The 26,025-nt window shown below is 41.3% G+C and overlaps 1 protein-coding gene across 1 annotated transcript in view; it reads right to left on the bottom strand.

Annotated features, from left to right (window-relative positions):
- Nucleotides 1-21,778, bottom strand: part of LOC310823695 (uncharacterized protein) — a gene marked incomplete at its 3' end in the record, with an annotated part of 105,586 nt that extends 83,808 nt beyond the window's left edge. The window contains exons 1-10 of the mRNA XM_083696551.1: nucleotides 21,675-21,778; nucleotides 20,883-20,973; nucleotides 20,465-20,696; nucleotides 18,126-19,914; nucleotides 17,233-17,406; nucleotides 15,891-16,044; nucleotides 14,958-15,077; nucleotides 14,241-14,413; nucleotides 13,326-13,499; nucleotides 12,454-12,627 (exon numbers count right to left, since the gene is read on the bottom strand). Coding sequence (XP_083552677.1) covers nucleotides 12,454-12,627; nucleotides 13,326-13,499; nucleotides 14,241-14,413; nucleotides 14,958-15,077; nucleotides 15,891-16,044; nucleotides 17,233-17,406; nucleotides 18,126-19,914; nucleotides 20,465-20,696; nucleotides 20,883-20,973; nucleotides 21,675-21,742 — 3,149 coding nt within the window. The 5' untranslated portion in view covers nucleotides 21,743-21,778. The remainder of the gene's footprint in view (nucleotides 1-12,453; nucleotides 12,628-13,325; nucleotides 13,500-14,240; nucleotides 14,414-14,957; nucleotides 15,078-15,890; nucleotides 16,045-17,232; nucleotides 17,407-18,125; nucleotides 19,915-20,464; nucleotides 20,697-20,882; nucleotides 20,974-21,674) is intronic.
- Nucleotides 21,779-26,025: the final 4,247 nt, after the last annotated feature.

Genomic DNA, 26,025 nt, shown 5'->3' with positions numbered 1-26,025 from the left:
TCATCGAGTTACAAGGAGACCTCCTTCACCTCACGGAGGAGGTGAAAGTGAGAGGTGATTTGTATTATTACTCTCCAGGACCAGCTGAGAGAGCGTCTCCTACAGCTCGGCCCCTCCCTTTACTAGACTGGTCCCCAACCCGGTGGTCAGATAATACAAAGAAAAACAGGCTCGCGGCTGAGAGTGTCACTCCCCAGGTTTTCCCCCGTTGGTGTAAAATGGCTTGAAAGAGGAAAAATGTGCTAAACATAAATAAATAAATAACATTGATGGTACTTGATAATAATACGCACAGCACATAATATTATTGGAATACTGTGATATATACATATCTGCCATTTTACTGACGCTTTTATCCAAAGCGACTTACATTGCAGTGAGTGCGTACATTTCAGTATATATGGTCCCAGCAGGAATCAAACCCACAACCTAAGCATTGTTAGCGCCGTGCTCTACCAACTGAACCACAGAGGACCAGGTGTGTGACTGTGTCATGATGAGCCACAGAGGACCAGGTGTGTGACTGTGTCATGATGAGCCACAGAGGACCAGGTGTGTGACTGTGTCATGATGAGCCACAGAGGACCAGGTGTGTGACTGTGTCATGATGAGCCACAGAGGACCAGGTGTGTGACTGTGTCATGATGAGCCGCATCAAACCAAACCATAACAAGTGTGGAGTAAATATGTTGTCCCCCACAACTGAGTTACCCACACACACACACACACACACACACACACACACACACACACATACACACCCACACACCCTCACACACACCCACACACACATACACACCCACACACACATACACACCCTCACACACACCCACACAGCCAGCAGAGGGAGGAAGTCAGCAAGATGATTTACATGACCAGTTCCTGGTCATAGTCCAGTTCATTACACACAACACAGAGAAAGAAGCAGATTCCTCTCACGAGACGGAACCTTAACCTCGATAGTAACGCAAATACACAGAAGCTGATTTCCATTACCAAAAGGTACGAATCTTACAGAAATATTACAGCACTTATTTTTTAGGTTGTTTTTATTGCTGTTGTTGTTGTTGTTGAGGCTATTTTTGTTCAAATGTGTAGCTCACGGTATGAGGAAACAAGTCAAGTACAGTACACAAAAGTCTTCATTGTTAGGCTGGTTTTTAGCAGACGCCTTTGTCCAAAGCGACTTACAACATACATTTAAATAGATGACCATGAGTGATATTGTTATGCAAATACTATTTAGACCTTGGTATGATGTTTAGACTGCAGTTTTTACTCAAGCTTAGCCAGGACTATGTTAGCCAGCTACCTAGCGTTTGTTTCTTCTGCTTATATACCTTTTCTGATTATTAAGTGTTACTGTAAGCTTACGGTAATTCTCGTTGAGTTTCTAACGTTTGGCAGTGTAGGTTAAGTTACATCATTTTCGCTATCTTTTGTGTTAGCTAACTGCTCACATTAGCAAATTAGCTAGGTGAGAACATGCCTCCACGTGTTAGCTGTGTTGCTGTCCAGCAAAGGAGTTGGTATTGCAAAATCCTGATATGAGGACTGTTCATATCTGTAACTTCAATTGTGGGCAGACCCACAAATCAGACCCACAGAAAACTTTTCAACTTTTTACTTGGAATAGTTAGTGGAGCAGCTAGGAGGTGTTTTCTCCTCAAAATGAATGAAAAGCAACAGGCACATGCATGGTGAAAATCCTCATTGTTTCATGATTCTCCTGTAAATCGATGGCTTGTTGGTCATAAATCAATTGTAGTTTTCAATAATAGGCTACTGTGCAAATTCAAAAGGATTTTAAGGTTTGTAGAAAGGATGACTTTACATAAATTATATAAGTTCTTCATATAAAAACTACCTCAGTATCACTGCACTGTGATAGTGATGCATATTCTTAATCTTGACACTTATGTTTTTATTTGTTTATTCACAGCAGGCGGTAAACCTCACCTTGTTTCACTCTCTTCACATTGATAAGCACTGTCATGTTTTACAGAGGCATTATGATTCTGGCTCTGGTTCTATTTGGACTGTGTGGGCCTGGCTTGATTAACAAATAGTTATTTAATTATATCCTTTTACAGGAAATGCTGGTTAAAGTGGAGATCCGAGGAGTGCAGAAATACATTAGAGTTCCACAGACTGATCAAGTCTTTCAATATTCAAGAAGTTCCTTCAAGAAAGTTTGTAGTTTATTTATGGAAATAGTTTTGCATTTAATGTTATCACTTTAGTTGAACATGCAATCTTAAATATTCTGCAAATACAGTGATTAGTTTGCAAGTGCTAGTGTCCCATAGGTATTACACAAACTGTTCTGTCAGCAAACAGATTAATATTGTATTAATGCAATGTACTGTACTTTTGATTCTCCTAGTAACAGAGAAGTTTAGTCTGGAAGAGAGTTTCAGTGGGGGCGAGCTAAGCTTGACTGATGTGTCAGGAACAGAGGTGGGTGGAGATGTCTTCGATGAGCTTGTAAAGTCAGGTGTCTTGACCTTCATGGTCCCTTTCCCAGTAGGTAAGGAAAGTACTTGAAAAGGCAGGTGTCTTGACCTTCATGGTCCCTTTCCCAGTAGGTAAGGAAAGTCCTTGAAAAGGCAGGGGTTTTGATGAGGTATCACAGGCAGTGTGAACCCTGAGAGGCACATAGTGTTTTGTCAAATATTGTCATTATCATTTTGGAGGCCTCAAACTGTTATCATTTGATATTCTATTGATCATTATCTTTGGCACACATATTATCCATAGATGGACAGTACCTAAAATGTGTAAAAGATAATATACCGTACTATACCGTAAAAAAAATAAAATAATAATAATTCTTCCATTTATTTGTTTTAATGCTTTTGTTACTGATGAATACATGTACATTGAAATTAATTTTGTCTGCCATTTTGAAGATCTGGATGTTCAGCTGGTCGAAAAATTAGGCATTCTCATCTGTCGTGACTGCACTGTCCCCAGCTTCATCCCATTCATCCTTGGTCGCTTCATCCCATTCATCCTTGGTAGTGGCGGAGACTCCACTATCCCCAGCTTCATCCCATTCATCTGATTCTACAATTGTCCTTGAGTCCACAAGAAAGAGGAGGAACCCATCAGGGTTAATGGATCAATATGAAGCAAAACAGGTAAGCTTTGAAAAAATACATTTAAAATCCTCAATTAAGTCATTTTTATTATTGATAATATCTTTAAATATATATCTGCAGAAGAATATTGGGTATTCTGTATAAAGGAATGCCATAGAAAAGTGAATTGTTTTTTTGGGGGGAAAAAATCACAAAAATCCTCTTTTAAATTTCCGTAAGCAAGCTTCCTTACAAGCCTCCATTGTAACATGTTTTGTCAGAAAGTTGAAAATGTTCTGAGGGCCAATCAGAAGGGTGAGAAATCTTTAAGGAGTATGACAAGACGACAACACTACCGGATGCAACACGTAAACAGATGGTGAACATCCTGGTTGCAGATATGATGGAGTTACATAGGTAAGAATGTATCTCCATCTTCTCTCCCTTGCAAAACATACACACTTACAAGGTGGGCTCAAGCATAAACTATGATTTGTTTTGAAAGGAGGATTCCACCGCCAAGTGTGAGAACCAATTATGCACTGGGAATTGTGACACTTTTTCCTTACCTCCAAGATCCATTCTCCAAACAAGGATATGCAAGTTCTTGTTTTCTATGTGAAAACCCAAACCATTGTATTTTCTATACTTTCTTCCCTTTTTAGTTTCCTTGTTTGTATTTAAATCCTGTTTCAGATGAGTATATAGGTTTCTCAGCCTTGTATTTCCCACTAGTTTTTGTAAAGTTGTATATTGTCAGTGTCTAAACTTATTGTGTTGAGTAATTTATATGAATATGTGTGCCTTAGTTTTGTTGTCTTAAACAGGAACACTACTATGATCCTGAGGGTAACACTGGCTACATTGCATGGAGGATCAAGACGGTTCAACGCAACACCTCTGCTGGCTCCCGGGGTCATTCCAAGACAGTTATTCAGGATGGTCCAAAAGCCAGACGAGAATCTTTGTTGGCCTGTGAACAGCTATTTGGTGAGGAGTGCAGGGAGGCGATATCTACAATCAGACATTCAACTGATGAATCTGTGGTCAGAGACAAAATGAGAGTGACTTTTGAGTATCGACAGAAGATGGTCCATGATGAGGATGCATCATCATCAGTCCTGGATGTGTTCCTTCGTTTCCTTGATGTGCCTGGATTGGTAAGAAAATCTTTAGCTTTTGTAGTAGTTTCAGTATTTGACCCCACCATTTCCCTTTGTCATCTATACTTAAATCTGTATATCAAAATATTGTCTCCTTGTTTTTAGATCGACCAGGATTTCTCCATGATGTTTGGTGACGAAGTGTCTCAGAAATTCCTGGCAAAGTGGTCAACATTCTTCAAGCCAAAAGTCATCGCAGACTGCAAGACTCTTCCACCAAATCAGTACATTGTTGAGCTTCTGTCAGGAACTGAACCTCAACCTGAGGAAAACCACGGTCAGTAAAGACGGTTTTGTATTTCCAAAATATTTCATTAGTGTTCATTAGTTCATTAGTGTTCATTAGTGTCTAACTTCATTCTTTTGTGATGTCTTTAGGATGGGACAGTGATATGTCATCAATCCTTTTGCTTCTGCATCTGCTCCCTCCGACCTCAAGAGGACAGAAAAAAACAGCCAAGATCAGTTCAGCTCAAGCAGCCAGCCATCTTGTGAGATATCTTAAGGTATGCAAAAGTTAATTTTTAAACCTCAAATGTGCACTTTGAGGGGCAGATTATTTTGGAATTCTGAGACATACATCATTTCATTTTGTTCATTCCATCTGTAAATAAGCTGTGATGAAACGCTTGGTGATAAAAAAACCATGCAAAGAGTTTAATTTTCATATTTACTTTGTCCCTTTTCTGACCTACAGGAAGGAGCCAGTGTGACTACCTTCCTTGAGACTGCTGACACAAAACAACCATTCCTCCTCTGCATCGGTGAGCAAAGGAATGATATCCAACGGTTCTACCTTGTTATCGACCGAAAACCGAAACCATGCAAGGCACATACATCAGTGGCAGCTTTTGATGAACTGTTCAAAACTCACTACGTCTTCAGTCTTTCATATGACGAAGGTCTTTGTAATTTCTACACATTTATCCAAACCACAATTTACAACATCGATATCGGAAGAGCAAAGGAGAGCCCACGTGTTAAAGAACTTAGAGCAAGACTGCTGCAGCGAGAGGACTGCATTTATAAACAGCCTTCAAGATGTTCACATGTTTTGTATGTAAAGCGCACCACAAAAATAGTTTGGTTCTTTGCCAACATCTAAAATTTCAACACGGTCTCTATCCTGGCAAAACGTTACGTTTACAATGTGGAGAGCTAGTTTTGTCCATTATCATTTTGTACTACAAGTGGCTTCCGAAAGCACCTCAATAAGGTGCATAGTCACAGCATGGATCAAGAGGTTGATACTAATCAGGATGTTGCCACTCAGAAAGAATGTGAGGCGGAATGTTCAAGTGATCGCCCAACTGTTGTTGCCACTTTGCAGATTCCACCGGTACCAACAAAGCTTTGTGAAGTAACAAGTCAGCTACCTTCAATGTGTGGATCAATTGTTGCACATCTGCAAGCATCAGGTCTCCCTGAAAGTGCTGTCCAAACAATTGTTTGTTCAATGGAAGAAGTCGTTAATGACGTCCAAAGCCAAGCACGAGTAGCAGTTCTCAAAACGGTTTCTCCTGAAACTAAGAGTTCAGGCATTTCTCAAAAAATAGAGCACTGTTTTGATCAATTAGGTAATCCTTTTTCAGAATTAAACACGGGGGCAAAGAGGTATAAATATTACAATGAAAAATGGGAAATTGTTGAACGTAAAGAATATGTCCTTGGGGTGAGACTGAATTTGCGCAGAGATAGAACTACAGGTGTCTACAATCAGGTTCCTGTAACAAACAAGTGCATGTATGTGCCGATTCTGGGTACACTCAAATCCATATTCAAAAACAGCCAAGTAAGAGAGAGCTTTTTACAGGACAAACAAAGTGAAAATGGTATTTACAAAGACATCAATGATGGGTCATATTTTCAAAATCATGCCCTGTTCTCACAGCAAAAGCATGCTTTACAGATTCTACTCAATTACGACGATTTTGAAACTGCTAACCCTCTAGGTTCCAAGAAGGTGATACACAAAATTGGGGGTGTCTACTTTACTCTAAAAAATCTTCCACCCAGGTGTAACTCAGTACTGATGAATGTACATCTTGCAGCTCTATTCTACACTGAAGATCTGAAGACATATGGTTTTGATGTGATACTAAAGCCTCTTATTGATGACCTGAAAATCTTAGAAACCGAAGGAATACAGCTTCCTTGTTTTGAACAACCATTGCTTGGCTCAGTAATTCAAGTAACAGGAGATAATCTGGCTTTAAATAGCTTGTTGGGGTTTGTGGAATCTTTCAGTGCAACACATTTTTGTAGGTTTTGTTTAATGAGTAAGGAAGATGTGCAATCTGTATTTACTGAGAATCATCCTGGGTTAATTTTCCGTTCCAAAGAGGGTCATACTGAACATTGTAGGGCACTAAATGAAAATCCTGAACTGCGTTCATTATATGGTGTTAAAAAGTCATGTGTGCTCAATTCATTAGAGTATTTCCATAACACTGATAACTATGCTGTTGATATAATACATGATTTGCTAGAGGGTGTGGTACAGTATGAACTTAAGCTGGTTTTTGAGTACCTTGTTAAACAGGGCTATGTCTCTTTGAACTCATTGTCAGACAGGATACAGAGCTTTAATTACGGTTCCACAGAACATAAAAACAAACCAAGTGGGTTAAAGATGGATGATAAGAGCAAACACCTGGGTCAGAATGCCGTCCAGTCATGGTGTCTTCTGCGCAACACTCCACTTATATTGGGTGATGTCATTGAAAGGGATAACAGTCACTGGAACTTTCTGCTGCTTCTAATACAGATAGTCAATATAGTGTTTTCCTACACCACAACTGATGGGATGATGTCTTACTTGAAACATCTGATCTGTGATCACCAACATCTGATCTGTGATCACCATACTCACCATACTCTGTTCAAAGCATTGTTTCCCAACAAGAAGTTGATCCCCAAGCACCATTTGATGATACACTATCCGAGATGCATGCAAAAAATTGGCCCTCTTATCCATATGTGGTGCATGCGATTTGAAGCCAAACACACATTTTTCAAAAGATGTGGTAAAGATTTAAAAAATCTCACCAAATCATTGGTGAAGCAGCATCAGCGCCAACTGGTGTTTCAATTTAAAAATTATTGTTTTAGACGATTTGAATTTGGTCCTAAAACATCAAAAACAATCAGCACCTTGCAAGGTGGGGAAGAACTTAGTCAGACATTATATTTAGAAGCATGTTCAAGTGTTTCAAGCACCAACTGGGTCAGAAATGATGGTACTGAGTACCAGGTTGATTTGTTCATATGCACTGGATGTACCGATGATCTCCCTGCTTTCAAAAAGATCTGTGATATTATTATATACGAAGAGCGTGCTTTCATAATAGCCTGTAATGTAGAAACAATGTACTATGATGACCACTTTAATACCTACTGTATAGAAGACCAAATGGATGAGTTTTCTGTTATCTGCGTGGATGAACTGACTCATTTCAAACCATTTGACAAGCAGTGCTCTAATGAGAATAGTCACAAAGCATACATAGTGCCCTATTCTTATATGTAGAAAAGTTCTCAGTAAATACAGATTGCACTTCTGTCACAAAGGTGTCGCAGTGAAGTTGTTACATTATTTTTATTTTTTTATTTTGAATAAATAAGCCTCAAAGTCTGGTACTATTCTGCGACATACATCATCTAATTTTGTTCATTCCATCTGTAAATAAGATGTGATGAAATGCTTAGTAATAAAAACATGCATATTTACTTTGTCCCTTGGCTTACCGACAGAAGGGAGCCAGTGTGACGTGTACATTTAAATTGTCTTTGTTTTGTCTGCCATTTATCTGCCATCAAGATCTGAATGATAACAAAATAAAACATGTTTTTTATAAAGCAATCAACTTGTATGTCATTCTTATTTTTAATTGGTTCATTTCCGAATTATTTAAATATTTAAATGTTTTATTTTAATTGTATAGTAGCATATTTTGACTTTTTAGTGTTAATGAGGCAACTCCTTTTATAGAAATTCAAATCACACTGAGAGAGTTAATTTCTAACACTAAGCACTGGAGTTGAAAACATGTAACACTGGTAAATGTTAACCAGTGTTAAATTTCAACTATAGAAATAGTTGATATTAACTCTATTATAGTGGAAACATGGCAACACTTTCAAAATTGTTAAATTCACTCTGTGGGGAGTGGACCCCTCCGGACACTTTAAATGTGTTGAAATTAACTCTTTTAGAGTTAATTTGAGTCTGTCGATTTTGCTGTGTACTGATTCAACTGCTAGTGATTCAACTACTAGTGATTCAACTACTAGTGATTCAACTGCTAGTGATTCAACTACTAGTGATTCAACTACCAGTGATTCAACTACTAGTGATGATTCAACTACTAGTGATTCAACTACTAGTGATTCAACTACTACTGATGATTCAACTGCTAGTGATTCGACTACTAGTGATTCAACTACTAGTGATTCAACTACTAGTGATGATTCAACTACTAGTGATGATTCAACTACTAGTGATTCAACTACTAGTGATTCAACTACTAGTGATGATTCAACTACTAGTGATGATTCAACTACTAGTGATTCAACTACTAGTGATTCAACTGCTAGTGATGATTCAACTACTAGTGATTCAACTACTAGTGATGATTCAACTACTAGTGATTCAACTACTAGTGATTCAACTACTAGTGATTCAACTGCTAGTGATTCAACTACTAGTGATGATTCAACTACTAGTGATTCAACTACTAGTGATTCAACTACTACTGATGATTCAACTGCTAGTGATTCGACTACTAGTGATTCAACTACTAGTGATTCAACTACTAGTGATTCGACTACTAGTGATTCAACTACTAGTGATTCAACTACTAGTGATGATTCAACTACTAGTGATGATTCAACTACTAGTGATTCAACTACTATTGATTCAACTACTAGTGATTCAACTACTAGTGATGATTCAACTACTAGTGATGATTCAACTACTAGTGATTCAACTACTAGTGATTCAACTGCTAGTGATGATTCAACTACTAGTGATTCAACTGCTAGTGATGATTCAACTACTAGTGATTCAACTACTAGTGATTCAACTACTAGTGATTCAACTGCTAGTGATTCAACTACTAGTGATGATTCAACTACTAGTGATTCAACTACTAGTGATTCAACTACTAGTGATGATTCAACTACTAGTGATTCAACTGCTAGTGATTCAACTACTAGTGATTCAACTACTAGTGATTCAACTACTAGTGATTCAACTACTAGTGATGATTCAACTACTAGTGATTCAACTACTAGTGATTCAACTACTTGTGATTCAACTACTAGTGATTCAACTACTGTCTCCCGGCAGTCAGGCCCTGTACAGGTGCCCCGGACCAACCTTCCGACTAACAGGTATGGACCTCAGCCTGCAGGGTCTTACCCTGTACAGGACCCTGGACCAACCCTCTGTCTAACAGGTATGGACCTCAGCCTGCAGGGTCTTACCCTGTACAGGACCCCGGACCAACCTTCTGTCTAACAGGTATGGACGTCAGCCTGCAGGGTCTTACCCTGTAAGCTACTTCCTAACAGGTCCGGTGTAGGTTGGTGTCGATTAGACTCACTCCGCTGTTAACAGTCTACGTCCCATAGTTCCTCCATTGACTTCCTTTACCCACTTCAGTTGAACTGAAAACTCCCCCGAAAACCGTACACAGAAGTGGGTAACCTCTATGGTTAACGACTGCTCTAATCTTATATGAGTGCAAGTTGGTGTGGTTGCGGAAAGGTATTTATCGGTAAGTACAATTTACCCAAAGGACGTAATGATGGGCTACATATAACCATTCAGATCCTATGATGAAATATGCACAGTAATCTATAACCTTTTATGTCACCAGGAGGAGGTAAAAATACTTGTGATGAATGGAATAGTTAAAAAAAAATAACATTTTTAAAAATTGAGTTTAGAAAACTGTTACTTTAAATGCAGGTTAGATTGTTTAATAACGGCTTAAAGCATTACAACATAGCTAAGTTATCATAAATATGGGTTACAGACAGAGTATTAAAATATAAAAATGATGAAAATATAAAAAATGATCAAAATTAGAAAAGAATAAAATCTCTACCTCTATCCCTACTCTGCCTTATCTACTTGTCTGTGAAATTTAGAGAAGTCCCAGTTCCTCTCCGTCGAGTGAAGCCGGTTCCTCTTTCCGCCACGGCTGTGGTAAAGAGCCGGTGTTATGCTCCCCTGGCCGAGGGACTCTGATTCCCGCAGAGTGTCTCAGCTTTGCCCCCTAAAACTGCTCTACTAGCTTTTCCTCTAAGTCCGTTCTTCCTCAAAGAAAGGTCCGCCAGGTCCTCTGTTGCAATACAGTGGTGAGTCCGTTAGTCAGGATTTGATCAGAGTGTGAACTCCGGCCACGGAGAACTTCTCGGGCACTAGACTGTGAGAGCTCCAGTTCCACCCCGGGGTGAGGTATCCAACACGCTCCTTCCTGCTCCGGTCCTTCAGGTTTTAACGTTCCTCAGCGGGGAATGACCGATGTACTGCTCCAGGAAGCTCTTTTTATACTCTGCTTCTGATCCAAAACCTCCCATATGCCATCATCTTTGTTTACAAAAAACAAACAGAGCGGTGTTTTAACCCTTTTGGCAGGTAGCTAGAACCATGGCTAAGCTAATCTAGTGGCTAAGTAGCTTGCTTCTAAAGTAAATAAGGAAGTGCTTTTAAGGGAAGTCCTATTAAGGAAGTTTTTCTGTCCCTCAACTCTCAGTGTTAGAAGACCTCATCAAAACAATACATCCAAACAGTAATACAGTATAGTAATCAAACATATCCATAAATCAATACCAGTAAATCAATCTATACTTCACATTGTTACTCTTAATCATCCTTATCATTCTCATACTTGATTATGGACACAGTAGTACTTCTTGTTGTGGATTCCCACTACTTGACCTACTTCACCCCGTAGGCCTTACACAATAACCCCTTTTATGCAGTGATAAAACTTTGTATCATCAAAAATAAACTTCAGTAATATAGTATCATACATCAGTAATCATCCCTGAGTAAGATTCACACAATCAAACATTGGTATTCTTATATTCTTAGTACTTTCAGTGGTAGCATGCCGTCATCATAATGAGGCCTAAGCAGATATGTTGACACAGGGTCATACACTCACATTCTAGTTCCTCTTATGCAGTTATGCGGTCGCACCTATTTGAATCAACTTATCATTCATAAGCAGTTATGCAGTCACACCTATTTTAATCAACTTATCATTCATAAGCACAGGGTCACTGAATAGCCCACATGCCAAACCCCAAACCCTGGGTAGAGCGGCTCAGTGAATGTGGAGTGGAATGTGTGCAGGAGGGTCCGTGTGTCAGAGGAGACGCTGTAGAAGGACAGAGTGCCGGCCGGCCAGTCCAGATACACTCCTACTCTGTGGGAGCCAGAGGAGGGGACAGGAATGTCAGTCTTCTTATTTTTGTGACAGGCGAAGTATCTGTTACCAGAGCAGAACAGCCTCCAGGACTTGTCATTGTATCCCAACACACAGTCATCACCCCTTCCTCTCCTGCTGATTCCTTTATATGTCACTCCTATATCAGCCACTCCACCACTCCTCTCTACCTCCCAGTAACAGCGCCCAGTCAGACCCTCTATACACAGCACCTGTGCATAGGGCTCAAATCTCTCTGGGTGATCAGGATACGGCTGCTTCTCTCTCCCCCGTGTCACCTTTCTGTTCTCCTCAGACAGAGAGAGGTTTCTGTGTGCTGTGTTTGGGTCCAGTGTGAGCTCACAGGCATCTGATTGAAAGGCCAAAAATAATCATCAAATCAATACAATTGAATAACTTACAAGATTCACAATGTGATATTGTTATGGTAACATTCTTTTTTTCACAAAATACAACTAATTCACATTTACTAATATTTTAGATTTACATATGAATACAATACTGGTGCTCTATTTGAACTCTGCTGTACCCTGGTTCTTGAGTAATATCACAGTCCTATTCTCTACAGCGTTGGTGACTTACATTTGATCAGCCCAGGTTTGAGCCTGCACTCTCCACCATGGTCCACACTATATCAACCACAGAAGAACCCACAGAGGTTGAATGACACACTCACAATCATGTGGAAAATAGATACTGTGCATTAATGTCATTGATATGTCCAGCCACATATTCAGCCTTTACCTGAATGTCTGTAGTTTACAGAGTGGATCTTTCTGTACAGCAGAGAGCAGCGCCAGTCCTGAGTCTCCTGAGTAATTGTAGCTGAGGTCCAGCTCTCTCAGGTGGGAGGGCTTAGACCTCAGAGCTGAAGCCAGAGAAACACAGCCTTCCTCTGGGACACCACAGCCTGACAACCTGGGGAAATAGTGTCACTCCATCTGATATCAAGAATCTGATTATTCCTCTCTAATGTACATGTGCATGTACATCTTCATTTGGCAGTTGAAAGGCCACATGTGAATGAGGAATACAAATAAATACATGCAGCCAAACGATCACTGTGGTGCAAGAATTCATGAGTGAGAGTTATAGTTGCTCTCAACAGGGGAGCAAGCAACCATGGATACATTTGTAGTGACTGTATTTCTACATCTGGTATAATGTATTTGCTAGCTATTGGGTTAGTGCAGTATTGTGTAGTCCCATGAGCTGATCTAAAGCCAGGTAGGTCAGGATTTGAGGAGAGTAAAGTTATTCAGATAGTGCAGACAGAGCATCCCCCCCTGCCACCACACACACACACGCACACGCACACACACACACACACACGCACACGCACACACACACACACACACATGCACACACACACACGCACACACACACACACACATTATATCGTAATTGATTGGAAGATAATGTACATTGTCTGTCTCAATCTGCATTTCGTTGTCTCTGTACTTGTACTCTGCACAATGACAATAAAGTTGAATCTAATCTAAAAAAAAATCAATCATTGACCATTTCTGTGCAAGTCTCATTAATTCCATAGAATGATAATGTAACAGACACTTAGGAATGATGTGTCTGACAACAACAATAGTCTCAGATCTCACCTCAGTGTCTGTAGTTGACATTGTGGACTCCCCAGTCCAGGAGAGAGCAGCTTCACCCCCCCGTCACCTAGATCATTATTACTGAGGTCCAGCTCTCTCAGGTGGCAGGAGTCTGAGCTGAGAGCTGAGGCCAACGCTTCACAGCATCTCTCTGTGAGGTGACATCCATTCAGCCTGAATGAGGAATACAAATAAATACATGAAGCCAAACGATAAATGATTGTTGCATTGTGTGCCTTATTCCCATGCTCCCTCCTTAATAGTGTGAGGGGAGACAGATTTCTCATCTGTTATTTATGATATTCTTATCATCAATAAAGAGAAACAACAATCTATTTTAATCAGTATGACCATGTCATGATGATTATAGTTTTTCAGTCATACACTGTTCATTGATTCATTTATGATCAGTATTGTACTGGTTAATGATTTTATGTAGTAACGGTACAAATCAAGACAGCCAGTCAGGTTGACAGTGGTAATATCTTTCCCCTGAGTTATATCTGTTGGTGGGGATGTGCTGAGTCAGCTGCAAGGCCATCCTGACCTAAAGGTTGGCCTCTTGTTATTGAACTGTGCATGTGTTGCTGTACCAATGAAATGGTTACTCAAAAACACCTCATCTGAGATAGGTAAGATGGTATCCTTCATCGATTTTTTTTTAATTATGAAGACCGCTCATCAAGATAAAACAAATGCACGCACGAGATGATGGTCTGGGAGCTAACAAAAAAAAAGGTGGAAAACAAAAAAAGTGGTAGGCCAAGTGTAGTCACAGTGAAGAGTTTAGGAATTGATTTGAAGATCATGTTAATGTTCTGTCTCCATCATTGAGTTTTGCAGAGCAAGTTTCATTGATAATGTAACTCACATAGGAATGATGTGTCTGACATCAATAATAGTCTCAGACCTCACCTCAGTGTCTGTAGTTGACAGTGTGGACTCCCCAGTCCAGCAGAGAGCAGCTTCACCCCCCCGTCACCTAGATCATTATTACTGAGGTCCAGCTCTCTCAGGTGGCAGGAGTCTGAGCTGAGAGCTGAGGCCAACGCTTCACAGCATCTCTCTGTGAGGTCACATCCATTCAGCCTGAATGAGGAATACAAATAAATACATGCAGCCAAACGATCACTGTGGTGCAAGAATTCATGAGTGAGAGTTATAGATGCTCTCAACAGACGAGAAATTAACCATGGATACATTTGTTGTCACTGGATTTCTACGTCTGGTATGATGTATTTGCTAGCTATTGGGTTAGTGCAGTATTGTGTAGTCCCATGAGCTGATGTAAGACCAGGTGGGTCAGGATTTGAGGAGGGCAAACATATTCAGAGAGTGAAGACAGAGCAACCCCCCTCCCACCACACACACACACACACACACACACACACACACACACACACACTCACACACACACACACACACACACACACACACACACACACACACACACACACACACACAGACACACACACTATATATAGTAATTGATTGGATGATAATGTCTTTTGTCTGTCTCAATTATTGAGCCTTTCTGTGAAGGTATCATTAATTCCATAGAATGATAATGTAACAGACACTTAGGAATGATGTGTCTGACAAAAAGAATAGTCTGAGACCTCACCTCAGTGTCTGTAGTTGGCAGTGTGGACTCCCCAGTCCAGCAGAGAGCAGCTTCACCCCCCCGTCACCAAGATCATTATTACTGAGGTCCAGCCCTCTCAGGTGGCAGGAGTCTGAGCTGAGAGCTGAGGCCAACGCTTCACAGCGTCTCTCTGTGAGGTGACATCCATTCAGCCTGAATGAGGAATACAAATAAATACATGCAGCCAAACCATCACTGTGGTGCATTATGATAAGAATTTATGAGTGAGAGTTATAGTTTTTGGGGGGACATGCAGCGTTCGGCCTGTAGAGGGAGCTACAGGACCGTGGCCGGGGTTTACGAAAATGAGGCTTCGTTGCACAGCTGTTGCGAATGAAGCCTCGTTGAGGAAATGGTTTAAGATGTGTGTGCCTCTGCTTTAGGGGGAAAAGGCTGGAAAGCCAGGACTGGAAAGTCATCAGAAGAATTTGTAAACATTATCATAATAAACGGGACATTCCCTCATCACCACACTGTGTCCGCCTCTCTGTGAACAAGGGACTCGTTACATAGTTGCTTTCAACAGAGGAGAAATTAACCATGGATACATTTGTAGTCACTAGATTTTTACGTCTGGTATAATATATTTGCTAGCTATTGAGTTAGTGCAGTATTGTGTAGTCCCATGAGCTGATCTAAGGCCAGGTTGGTCAGGATTTGATGAGAGTAAAGTTATTCAGAGTTTGAAGACAGAGCAGCCCCCCTGCCACCACACAGACACGCGCACACACACACACACACACACACACACACGGTATATAGTAATTGATTGGAAGATAATGTACATTGTCTGTCTCAATAATTGAGCCTTTCTGTTCAAGTATCATTGATTCCATTGAATTATAATGTAACACACTTAGGAATGATGTGTCTGACAACAAGAATAGTCTGAGACCTCACCTCAGTGTCTGTAGTTGACAGTGTGGACTCCCCAGTCCAGCAGAGAGCAGCTTCACCCCCCCGTCACCAAGATCATTATTACTGAGGTCCAGCTCTCTCAGGTGGCAGGAGTCTGAGCTGAGAGCTGAGGCCAACGCTTCACAGCATCTCTCTGTGAGGTCACATCCATTCAGCCTGAATGAGGAATACAAATAAATACATGCAGCCAAACGATCACTGTGGTGCAAGAATTCATGAGTGAGAGTTATAGTTGCTCTCAACAGGGGAGCAAGCAACCATGGATACATTTGTCGTCACTAGATTTCTCTGTCTGGTATCATGTATTTGGTAGCTATTGGGTTAGTGCAGTATTGTGTAGTCCCATGAGCTGATCTAAGGCCAGGTGGGTCAGGATTTGAGGAGAGCAAAGTTATTCAGAGAGTGAAGACAGAGCAGCCCCCCCTGCCACCACACACACACACACACACACACACGCACGTACACACACACACGCACGTATACACACACACACACACACACACACACACACACACACACACACACACACACACACACACACACACTCATTATATAGTAATTGATTGGAAGATAATGTCCTGTGTCTGTCTCAATTATGGAGCCTTTCTGTGCAAGTATCATTGATTCCATAGAATGATAATGTAACAGACACTTAGGAATGATGTGTCTGACAACAAGAATAGTCTCAGACCTCACCTCAGTGTCTGTAGTTGACAGTGTGGACTCCACAGTCCAGCATAGAGCAGATTCACCCACCCATTACCAAGATCATTATTACTGAGGTCCAGCTCTCTCAGGTGGCAGGAGTCTGAGCTGAGAGCTGAGGCCAACGCTTCACAGCATCTCTCTGTGAGTTGACATCCATTCAGCCTGAATGAGGAATACAAATAAATACATGAAGCCAAACGATCACTGTGGTGCAAGAATTCATGAGTGAGAGTTATAGTTGCTCTCAACAGGGGAGCAAGCAACCATGGATACATTTGTAGTGACTGGATTTCTACATCTGGTATAATGTATTTGCTTGCTATTGAGTTAGTGCAGTATTGTGTAGTCCCATGAGCTGATCTCAGGCCAGGTTGGTCAGGATTTGATGAGAGTGAAGTTATTCAGAGAGTGAAGACAGAGCAGCCCCCCCTGCCACCGCACACACACACACACACACACACACACACACACACACACACACACACACACTATATAGTAATTGATTGGAAGATAATGTACATTGTCTGTCTCAATCATTGAGCCTTTCTGTGCAAGTATCATTGATTACATCAAATTAAAATATTACAGACGCGTAGGAATGATGCGTCTGGCAACAAGAAGAGTCTGAGATCGCACCTCACTGTCTGTAGTTGACAGTGTAGACTCCCCAGTCCAGCAGAGAGCAGATTCACCCCCCCGTCACCTAGATCATTATAACTGAGGTCCAGCTCTCTCAGGTGGCAGGAGTCTGAGCAGAGAGCAGAGGCCAACGCTTCACAGCATCTCTCTGTGAGGTTACATCCATTCAGCCTGAATGAGAAATAAATACAAGCATCAAGTCTTTCTAACTCAGAGAAAAATGTACATATGTGATTTCCAGTTGCATGTAGCCGCACCTAATTACAATATAATGACATTTTCGGGATTTTAACATAGAATATGTTTTCTAATCATTTCACTTCATTTTAAAAGTGAAATCTTCATGTATCCATACTTTTCATGCCTTAAATGATGGATAGAGCTTTCAGTTGGAGATGAGTGGCGAGCTCCTTCCAACTACACCAACTGTAAAAAGCTGACAAACTCATTAGCTGAACTATGAACACAACCAGCCACGTTATTATATATGCTACCTATGTTATTTGCTTACTGTCAGACCAAAAGTCTTCATTTGAGCCGCGGTGTGAGTATCCGTGGTATCACGAGTGGAATGCGATAGTCATTAGGTTAAAAACAGTGTCAACGTCAGGAGTGGATTTCTCCAAACCAGTGTTCAGTCCTCCGACTGGAACAGGCTTTCTAATTCATTATTGGGAGTCGAGACACAAAGTGACTGAACATGATGGAGCAAGTCACATATTTGTGTGTCAATAAAAGATGAAAGATAAGTGTGCAATCCATTAATGAATTACTTTTGACCTTGTGATCAATAACTCAGTTTCTTCCATTGAATCCGTAAATCATAATAAGTGATCACATACTCCATTCATAGCCCAAGTTTCAATACAATGTTTTGTCCATCTACTTACAGTGCCGTCTTAGAGGTTGTGAACACTGGTATGAGCCTCAGAAGACCCTCTTCTGATGTGGAGTACTTCTTCAGGTCAAACACATCCAGCTCTTCTTCTGAAGTCAGCAACACAAAGACCAGAGCTGACCACTGTGCAGGTGAGAGTTTGGCTTCTGAAAGACGTCCTGAGGTCAGGTAGCTTTGGATCTCCTCCACTAGAGAATGGTCATTCAGCTCATTCAGACAGTGGAACAGATTGATGCACCTCTCTGGAGAGGGATTCTTCCTGATCTTCTTCTTGATATACTTGACGGTTTCCTCATTGGTCTGTGAGCTGCTTCCTGTCTGTGTCAGAAGGCCTCGAAGGAGATTCTTATTGGACTCCAGTGAGAGGCCCAGGAGGAAGCGCAGGAACAGGTCCAGGTGACCATTCTCACTCTGTAAGGCCTTGTCCACTGCAATCTTGTGTAAGTCGACCAGAGGATTGGGTTCGAGTGATGACCAAGGATTCCAGGATGAGGATTTCTGTTTGACCAGTGGATTCTCATTGCTGTGGTTGAATGTGAGAAACACATATAAAGCAGCTAGAAACTCCTGGATGCTCAGATGCACAAAGCTGAACACTTTGTGCAGCCCAAAGTCCTCTCTGAAGATCTGAGTGCACACTCCCGAGTACACTGTGGCTTCTGTGACATCAATGCCACACTCTCTCAGGTCTTCCTCATAGAAGATCAGATTGCCATTTTGCAGCTGTTTAAAGGCCAGTTTTCCCAGTGACAGAATTAGTTCTTTATCCCACTGTGGATCTCTGTCATGGTCTCCAAGGTACTTCACATTCCTCTGTTTGGTCTGAAATACCAAGAAGTGTGTGTACATCTGTGTCAGAGTCTTGGGCATCTCTCCGCTCTCTGCTTCACCCAACAGTCTCTCTAGGGTAGTGGCTGAGAGCCAACAGAACACTGGCATGTGGCACATGATGTGGAGGCTCCTTGATGACTTCATGTGTGTGTTGATTCTGCTGGCCAGGTTCTCATCACTGATTCTCTTCCTGAAGTACTCCTCCTTCTGTGGGTTGTTGAACCCTCGTACCTCTGTCACCTGGTCAACACACTCAGGAGGGATCTGATTGGCTGCTGCAGGTCGGGAGGTTATCCAGAGGAGAGCAGAGGGAAGCAGATTCCCCTTGATGAGGTTTGTCAGCAGCACGTCCACTGAGGTTGACTCTGTGGCATCACAACATGTCTCGTTGTTCTGGAAGTCTAGAGGAAGTCGACACTCATCCAGACCATCAAAGATGAACAGAACTTTATACTTGTCAAAGTTGGAGATTCCTGATTCTTTTATTTCAATGAAGAACTGACCAAGAAGTTCATTCAAACTGCATTTCTTCTCTTTCATTAAATTCAGCTCCCGAAAAGGAAGTGGAAATATGAACTGGACATCCTGATTGGCTTTTCCTTCAGCCCAGTCCGTAATGAACTTCTGAGTTGAGACAGTTTTTCCAATGCCAGCGACTCCCTTTGTCAGCACATTTCTCATTGGTTTGTCTTGTCCAGGTAAAGGCTTGAAGATGTCGTTGCATTTGATTGGTGTCTCCTGTGTTGCTGGTCTCCTGGATGCTTTCTCAATCTGTCTGACCTCATGTTCGTTATTGACCTCTCCACTTCCACCCTCTGTGATGTAGACCTCTGTGTAGACCTTATCGAGAAGAATTGGGTTGCCTTGTTTAGCTATTCCCTCAAACACACACTGAAACTTCTTCTCCAGGTTGGACTTGAGTTCTTGTTGGCACACCACAGCAAGCTCATCTGAATGACAAAACAATTAACAAAATATTCCTGGCACACTTCACATTAAGTTGACCCAATACCTGCAATAACTGTAAATATATATATATATATGCCATTTAGCTGATGCGTTTACATTCTGTATATATGGTCCCAGCAGAATCAAACCCACAACCTAAGCGTTGTTAAAGCCATGCTCTACCGACTGAGCCACAGATGTTGTATTAATTAACAAGTTGTTATATAGTAATTAATTATTAATTTATTATATAAGATTTAATTACATAATATGTAGTGTAGTTGAATGATATATTACTACACATCTAGGAAAGATCAGTCCTTATTCCATCTGTGTTATAAGAAACTGTCCAAACCCATTACTATGCAATTATACAGAAACAACCAATCTTGTTACTGGAGTAATTACAGAGACACTAAGTTATAGAGGCAACATAATATGAAGAGTGACCAAATAGGGATATACATCATAATTACAGTTAGTGGTGTTTGTATTTTCAATAATATTTCAGCCCAGTAACACTTCTCTGTGAAAACACATGAGGTCTCTTACGTTTCTCCAGTGTGTCAGCGAGCTCCTTCTGGTTCATGTTCCTCAGGACGTGCAGTGTGATCTTCAGAGCCCCTTCTCTGGCACTGCTCTCCTGCTTCTCTTCTTCTTCATCATCCACCACTTCCTCTTCCTCCCCCTGACTCTCAAAGCACTCTGGGTAGTCTGGAGAAATAAGCCTCTTGAACCTCTTCAGCTCATTTCTCACTAAACTGATGACATTGTCTTCAAGCAACTGAAACATTTAGAAAAATAAAGTGGAATGAGATAGACAATAATGGCTAACTTTTACACACAGTAGAGAGACTAAATACAAAAAACACATCACATGACTTTGGCATGCAATTGAAACAAGAAAAAAATTACTTTTGTATGGGGATGACTAAGCCATCTTCAATGTCATACTTTCTATTTAGCTCACCCTGAATATGGAGGCCAGTTCACTTTGACTCTGGACAGACTGACCACTGGGAATCTCTGACTCTGGTCTCTCCACCTGGTCACTGGGAATTCTGTGTAAAAACAAGAAATAAGCAGATGTCTTTATCCAGAGAAGTGTGAATGAGGCCCAGTTTCTCAAATAGAATAACTTAAGTGTGTATACCGCTACTGAATGTTATTGGCAGCCTCATAGACCACTATGAGGATTAAACCTCAAACTAACCGTTAACAAGATTCAGATGACTGTATCCTGACTGATGTATGATTGAAAACCCATTGTTGTTTTCGGCCATTGAAAATAAGTTATTAAAGTTAAACAAAGCTCTTGGGTCAGCTGAATATTACAACAAAATAACATTGGTGGACGGTGTAGCCAGTCCAAATTCATATATCTGTATTGTCAGTAGCTTTTAGATTTTTAGTGGCCATCTCCCTCCAAGATCCTCTCTCCTCCTCCATGGACAAGCCTTCTAGTGAGTGTTGTAACACTGTCTGTTGCTACAGTTTGCATTGAACTACAGTATATCTACATTCCTGTGTCTAACATTTGAAATTCTGCCTTTAATGATTAATATGTGTTGAACTCCTAGAGCTGAGGATGATGTGATTATAAGCTGTACAATAAATTATTGTTGCATTGTGTGCCTTATTCCCATGCTCCCTCCTTAATAGTAGAACCTGAGTTCATTATAGTTTCCTCCGAGGACCTCATGAAACAAACAGGTGGCGTAGTCTAGCAGTTAGTTCATCCCATCCCCCATGATACACCTACCCTTGTTTAGTAGTGACGGTTCCTTGTCTGAAGTTTAATGGATGTCCCATAGAGTGGTCACTCTTCATGGACACACAGCTGGGTACAGGGAAGGCTGGTCTCTCTTTCTGCTGGACCCTGTCAAACACAAAGACACCAACATTCTCACATGTTCAACAGAAGACAATGGATGTCATGTGTTCATATGAGTGTGTGTATGTGTGAGAGTGGCGACGGTGTAGCCTGTCCAAATTCATATATCTGTATTGTCAGTAGCTTTTAGGTTTTTAGTGGCCATCTCCCTCCAGGATCCACTCTCCTCCTCCATGGACACGCCTTCTAGTGAGTGTTGTAACACTGTCTGTTGCTAAAGTATGCATTGAACTACAGTATGTCTACATTCCTATGTCTAACATTAATCTGGTTCTGAATGAAGTATCTATCATCATCATCATCATCATCATCATCAGTATCATCATCTTCATGATAAATGACCTACAGAGAATCTTCTCTTACCCCATGTCTTCAACCTCCCCAGAGAGACTCATTTTAGAGGCAGTTGTCCCCTCCTCTTTCTCCCCAGAGAGACTCATTTTCGAGGCAGTGGTCCCCTCCTCTCTCTCCCCAGAGAGACTCATTTTAGAGGCAGTGGTCCCCTCCTCTCTCTCCTCTCCTCAAATAACCTCCTGCTATAAACCCAATGAACACACGCAGCACGTTAAAGGAGACCAAAGTTCAAAACCAGTGAAGTGAGAAACTACAGTCTGGGGCTCAACAGAGGGAGGAAAGGGACATGAAAGCCTGCTGATCCTGGATATACAGTATCTCTCTCTCCTGAAGCCAACAAGGGACACTGACAATGTCTCTCTGTCTGTCTCTCTCTCTCTCTCTCTCTCTCTCTCTCTCTCTCTCTCCACTTACTGGTTGCATAAAATTCAAATTAAATCAAAGATGAAAGTTAACTTTGATTACACAAACCAATCTTTACATAAAAAAACAAACATACAGTGAACCAACTAACTCTTCATAGAGTCTGTCTGCCAGAAAAACAATGAAAAACATCAACTTACGGTTGTGATCTGTCTCCCACCTCAGTGCTCAGCTCTGCTCTCTGTCTGGCTCCTCACTGATGCAGCTCTCCCCTGGATGAACTAGTTTGTACACGTTGTATCACGTGATGATGCACATATGGGGCATATGACAGGATGACAGTTATCACACCACTGACAACTGTTCACGTAAATACACATGTTGTTCTTTTTTGTTCAATCTTCTAGTGTGTCGTCAACACAACGTCCAGTCTGACAGATCTCCAAGGTTGTCAACATGACTTAGAGACAGAGAGGGGGCGTGGCCTATCTTGTCCAGATTATCTCTAATATAAACGTCTAACTTTTAACCTGCTGTAAATAATTGGCAGCCTCCATTAGATAATGTTGAATAAGAGGGAAGTAAATAACGTAATTCTCTGACAAAATGTGGCCATTAAAATGTCACACACACACACACACACACACACACACACACACACACACACACACACACACACTCACACATGTATGATTTTCATGCTGCAGGAAATAGACTTAAAAGAATGACCAAAGCGAAAATCTGACTTGAAATTAAATGATTATTTGATTGATGATGTGATGTGGGACTCACTCAACAAGGTATATGCAGGGTTCAAGAGTCACGGTTGTCTGCTGGTCCAGGACAAGGTCTTTGCAGGGTTCAAGAGTCACGGTTGTCTGCTGGTCCAGGACAAGGTCTATGCAGGGTTAAACAGTCATGGTGGTCTGCTGGTCCAGGACAAGGTCTATGCAGGGTTAAACAGTCACGGTGGTCTGCTGGTCCAGGACAAGGTCTAGTCAGGGTTAAACAGTGACGGTTGTCTGCTGGTCCAGGACAAGGTCTAGGCAGGGTTCAACAGTCACGGTTGTCTGCTGGTCCAGGACAAGCCGACAGTACCAACTAGAAGAAGACTGAACTGTAAAGGAATGTAACAATCAATATAATACAACAGAGGCTTGAATGTTTCAAGTAGAGGAAATTATCAATACAATTACACAGTTAAATGTGTCTCCCCTCCTCCTCTCTGACCTCTGTCAGAAGATGATACATTTATTGTAATAATTATGACTAAAAACACTTTAGGTGACTTTAGGAAATGAGGTGGTAGTTGTGGTTGGTCCATGGGAGAATAGAAGAGGGAAATAAACTATACATGTTAACATAAAGCATGATGGCCGACTAGAAGATGTGTTTCGACTAGGATAGAGTCTCTAAGCTCAAGAGCTTGTTAGCAGTGTCTACAGTAGACACAACCATAGACACACTACTCTGCACACGTGACAGTTCTTTGTAACTGACTCGGTCAACGCCTCCCATTTGCTGTACAACGTGTAGTAGAGAGCTGCGTGTGTCGAGGAGGGCCACATCTCTCTCTCCTCTTCCCCCTGTGCCAGGCCGAGATTCTCCTTTCTACTCTGAGGAGGTGTGTACACCATATAGACTGGGGTAGATTCTCTATTCTCTGTCAGATAGAGATATACTATATATAATGTTACAACAAAAAAGAAATTGTGATGTATCCCTTTAATGCAGTAAGAATGTCCAGTAGACGTCAATCAAAGCTATTTACCATTGTAAACAGGCAGATGAAGCCAGCTCAGCCTGAATATGAAGGCCAGGTCAGTTTGACTCTGGACCGTAACTGTTAATATCAGATGATACATCATAGTCATAGTACCCTCTCTTCCTGGTTAATAATCAACAACAACATGTACACTTACACAACTTTTACTGCTCAGTATCATAGCTCACACCACACCACACCACACCACACCACACCACACCACACCACACCACACCACACCACACCACACCACACCACACAACACTACACTAAACTACACTACACACCACTACACACACAACACTACACTACACTACACTACACTACACTACACACACAACACACCACTACACACACAACACGACACTACACTACACTCTTTACACAAGCTCAAACATGATAGACACTCTCTTTCCCTCTGTACCTCTCCCTCCTTCCTCTCTCCATCCCATCCCATCTCTCTTCCTCCCTCTCTCTACTACTCTCCCTCCCTCTCTCCCTCCATCCTCTCCCTCCCTCCCCCCCTCTCTCTCCCTCCCTCTCTCCCTCCTCTCCCTCCCTCTCTGCCTCCCTCCCTTCTCTCTCTCCCTCTATCCCTCCCTCTATCCCTCCCTCACTCCCTCCTCTCTCTCATTCTCTCCCTCCCTCCTTCCCTCCCTCACTCCCTCACTCCCTCTATCCCTCTGTCTGGCACCAACAACTATGCCACGTTCAAAGTCACTTAAACCACCTTCAGCAGGTCGTCTTGACCATGTCTACATGCCTAAATGCATTGAGTTGCTGCCATGTGATTGGCTGATTAGATATTTGCGTTAAAGAGCAGTCGAACAGGTGTACCTAATAAAGTGGCCGGTGAGTGGATATATATATATATATAATATGTATAATATAATATCAAAAAAAAAAGATCTATCCCTTTAATGCAGTAAGAATGTACAATAGACGTCAATCAAAGCTATTTTCCATTGTAAACTGGCAGATGAAGCCAGCTCAGCCTGAATATGAATATGACTGTTAATATCATATGTTACATCATAGTCATAGTACCCTCTCTTCCAGGTTAATAATCAACAACATGTACACTTACATAACTTTTACTGCTCAGTATCATAGCTCACACCACAGAACACTACACTACACTACACAACACACCACAACATATGCTAAATTTAAAGACAATATAAGGGTTTGCAATGGAATGGAAGAGGTCACAAGAAAACGGATGGTCCTAGAACATTTAGAGAATGCAGTCAAGAGGAGTGAGGTCAGATTGAGGGGTTTGCTATAGGTGAAGAAAACAAAGGATCAAAGCTGGAGAAACCAGGATAGAGTAATTAAAAGTTAGGGTAATTAAGTAATAAACAAAGGTATAAACAGCCAGAACAAAAGGCTTTTTGAAATCAGCCTTGGCGTCAGCAACGTCTGACCAGACTAACTGGTGCCAGCCAGGTAGGTGGCGCACACCTTGATGACGAAATATAGATCTTGAATGTTATTGGTGCATGTAGACAGGAAACAGAAATAGGTTGAATAGAAGGCGTTAACCTGTGTGAAGTCTATGAAGGCAGGTGACTGAAGAGATAATGGGGTCAACTTTGCAAACCTGAACGGCTAAATATTCTCTGTGAATAAAGTCTTTGAATGAATCAACAGCTCTGGTTAACGGTATTTTATTTCAAAGTATTATAACTTAAATTCTAACCCTACCCCTAACCCAAACACACCACACAACACACC

This window comes from Argentina silus (genome assembly GCF_951799395.1).
Source record: "Argentina silus genome assembly, chromosome: Y".
Lineage (NCBI taxonomy): Eukaryota > Metazoa > Chordata > Actinopteri > Argentiniformes > Argentinidae > Argentina > Argentina silus.
This window is presented reverse-complemented; position numbering and strand designations above follow the sequence as displayed.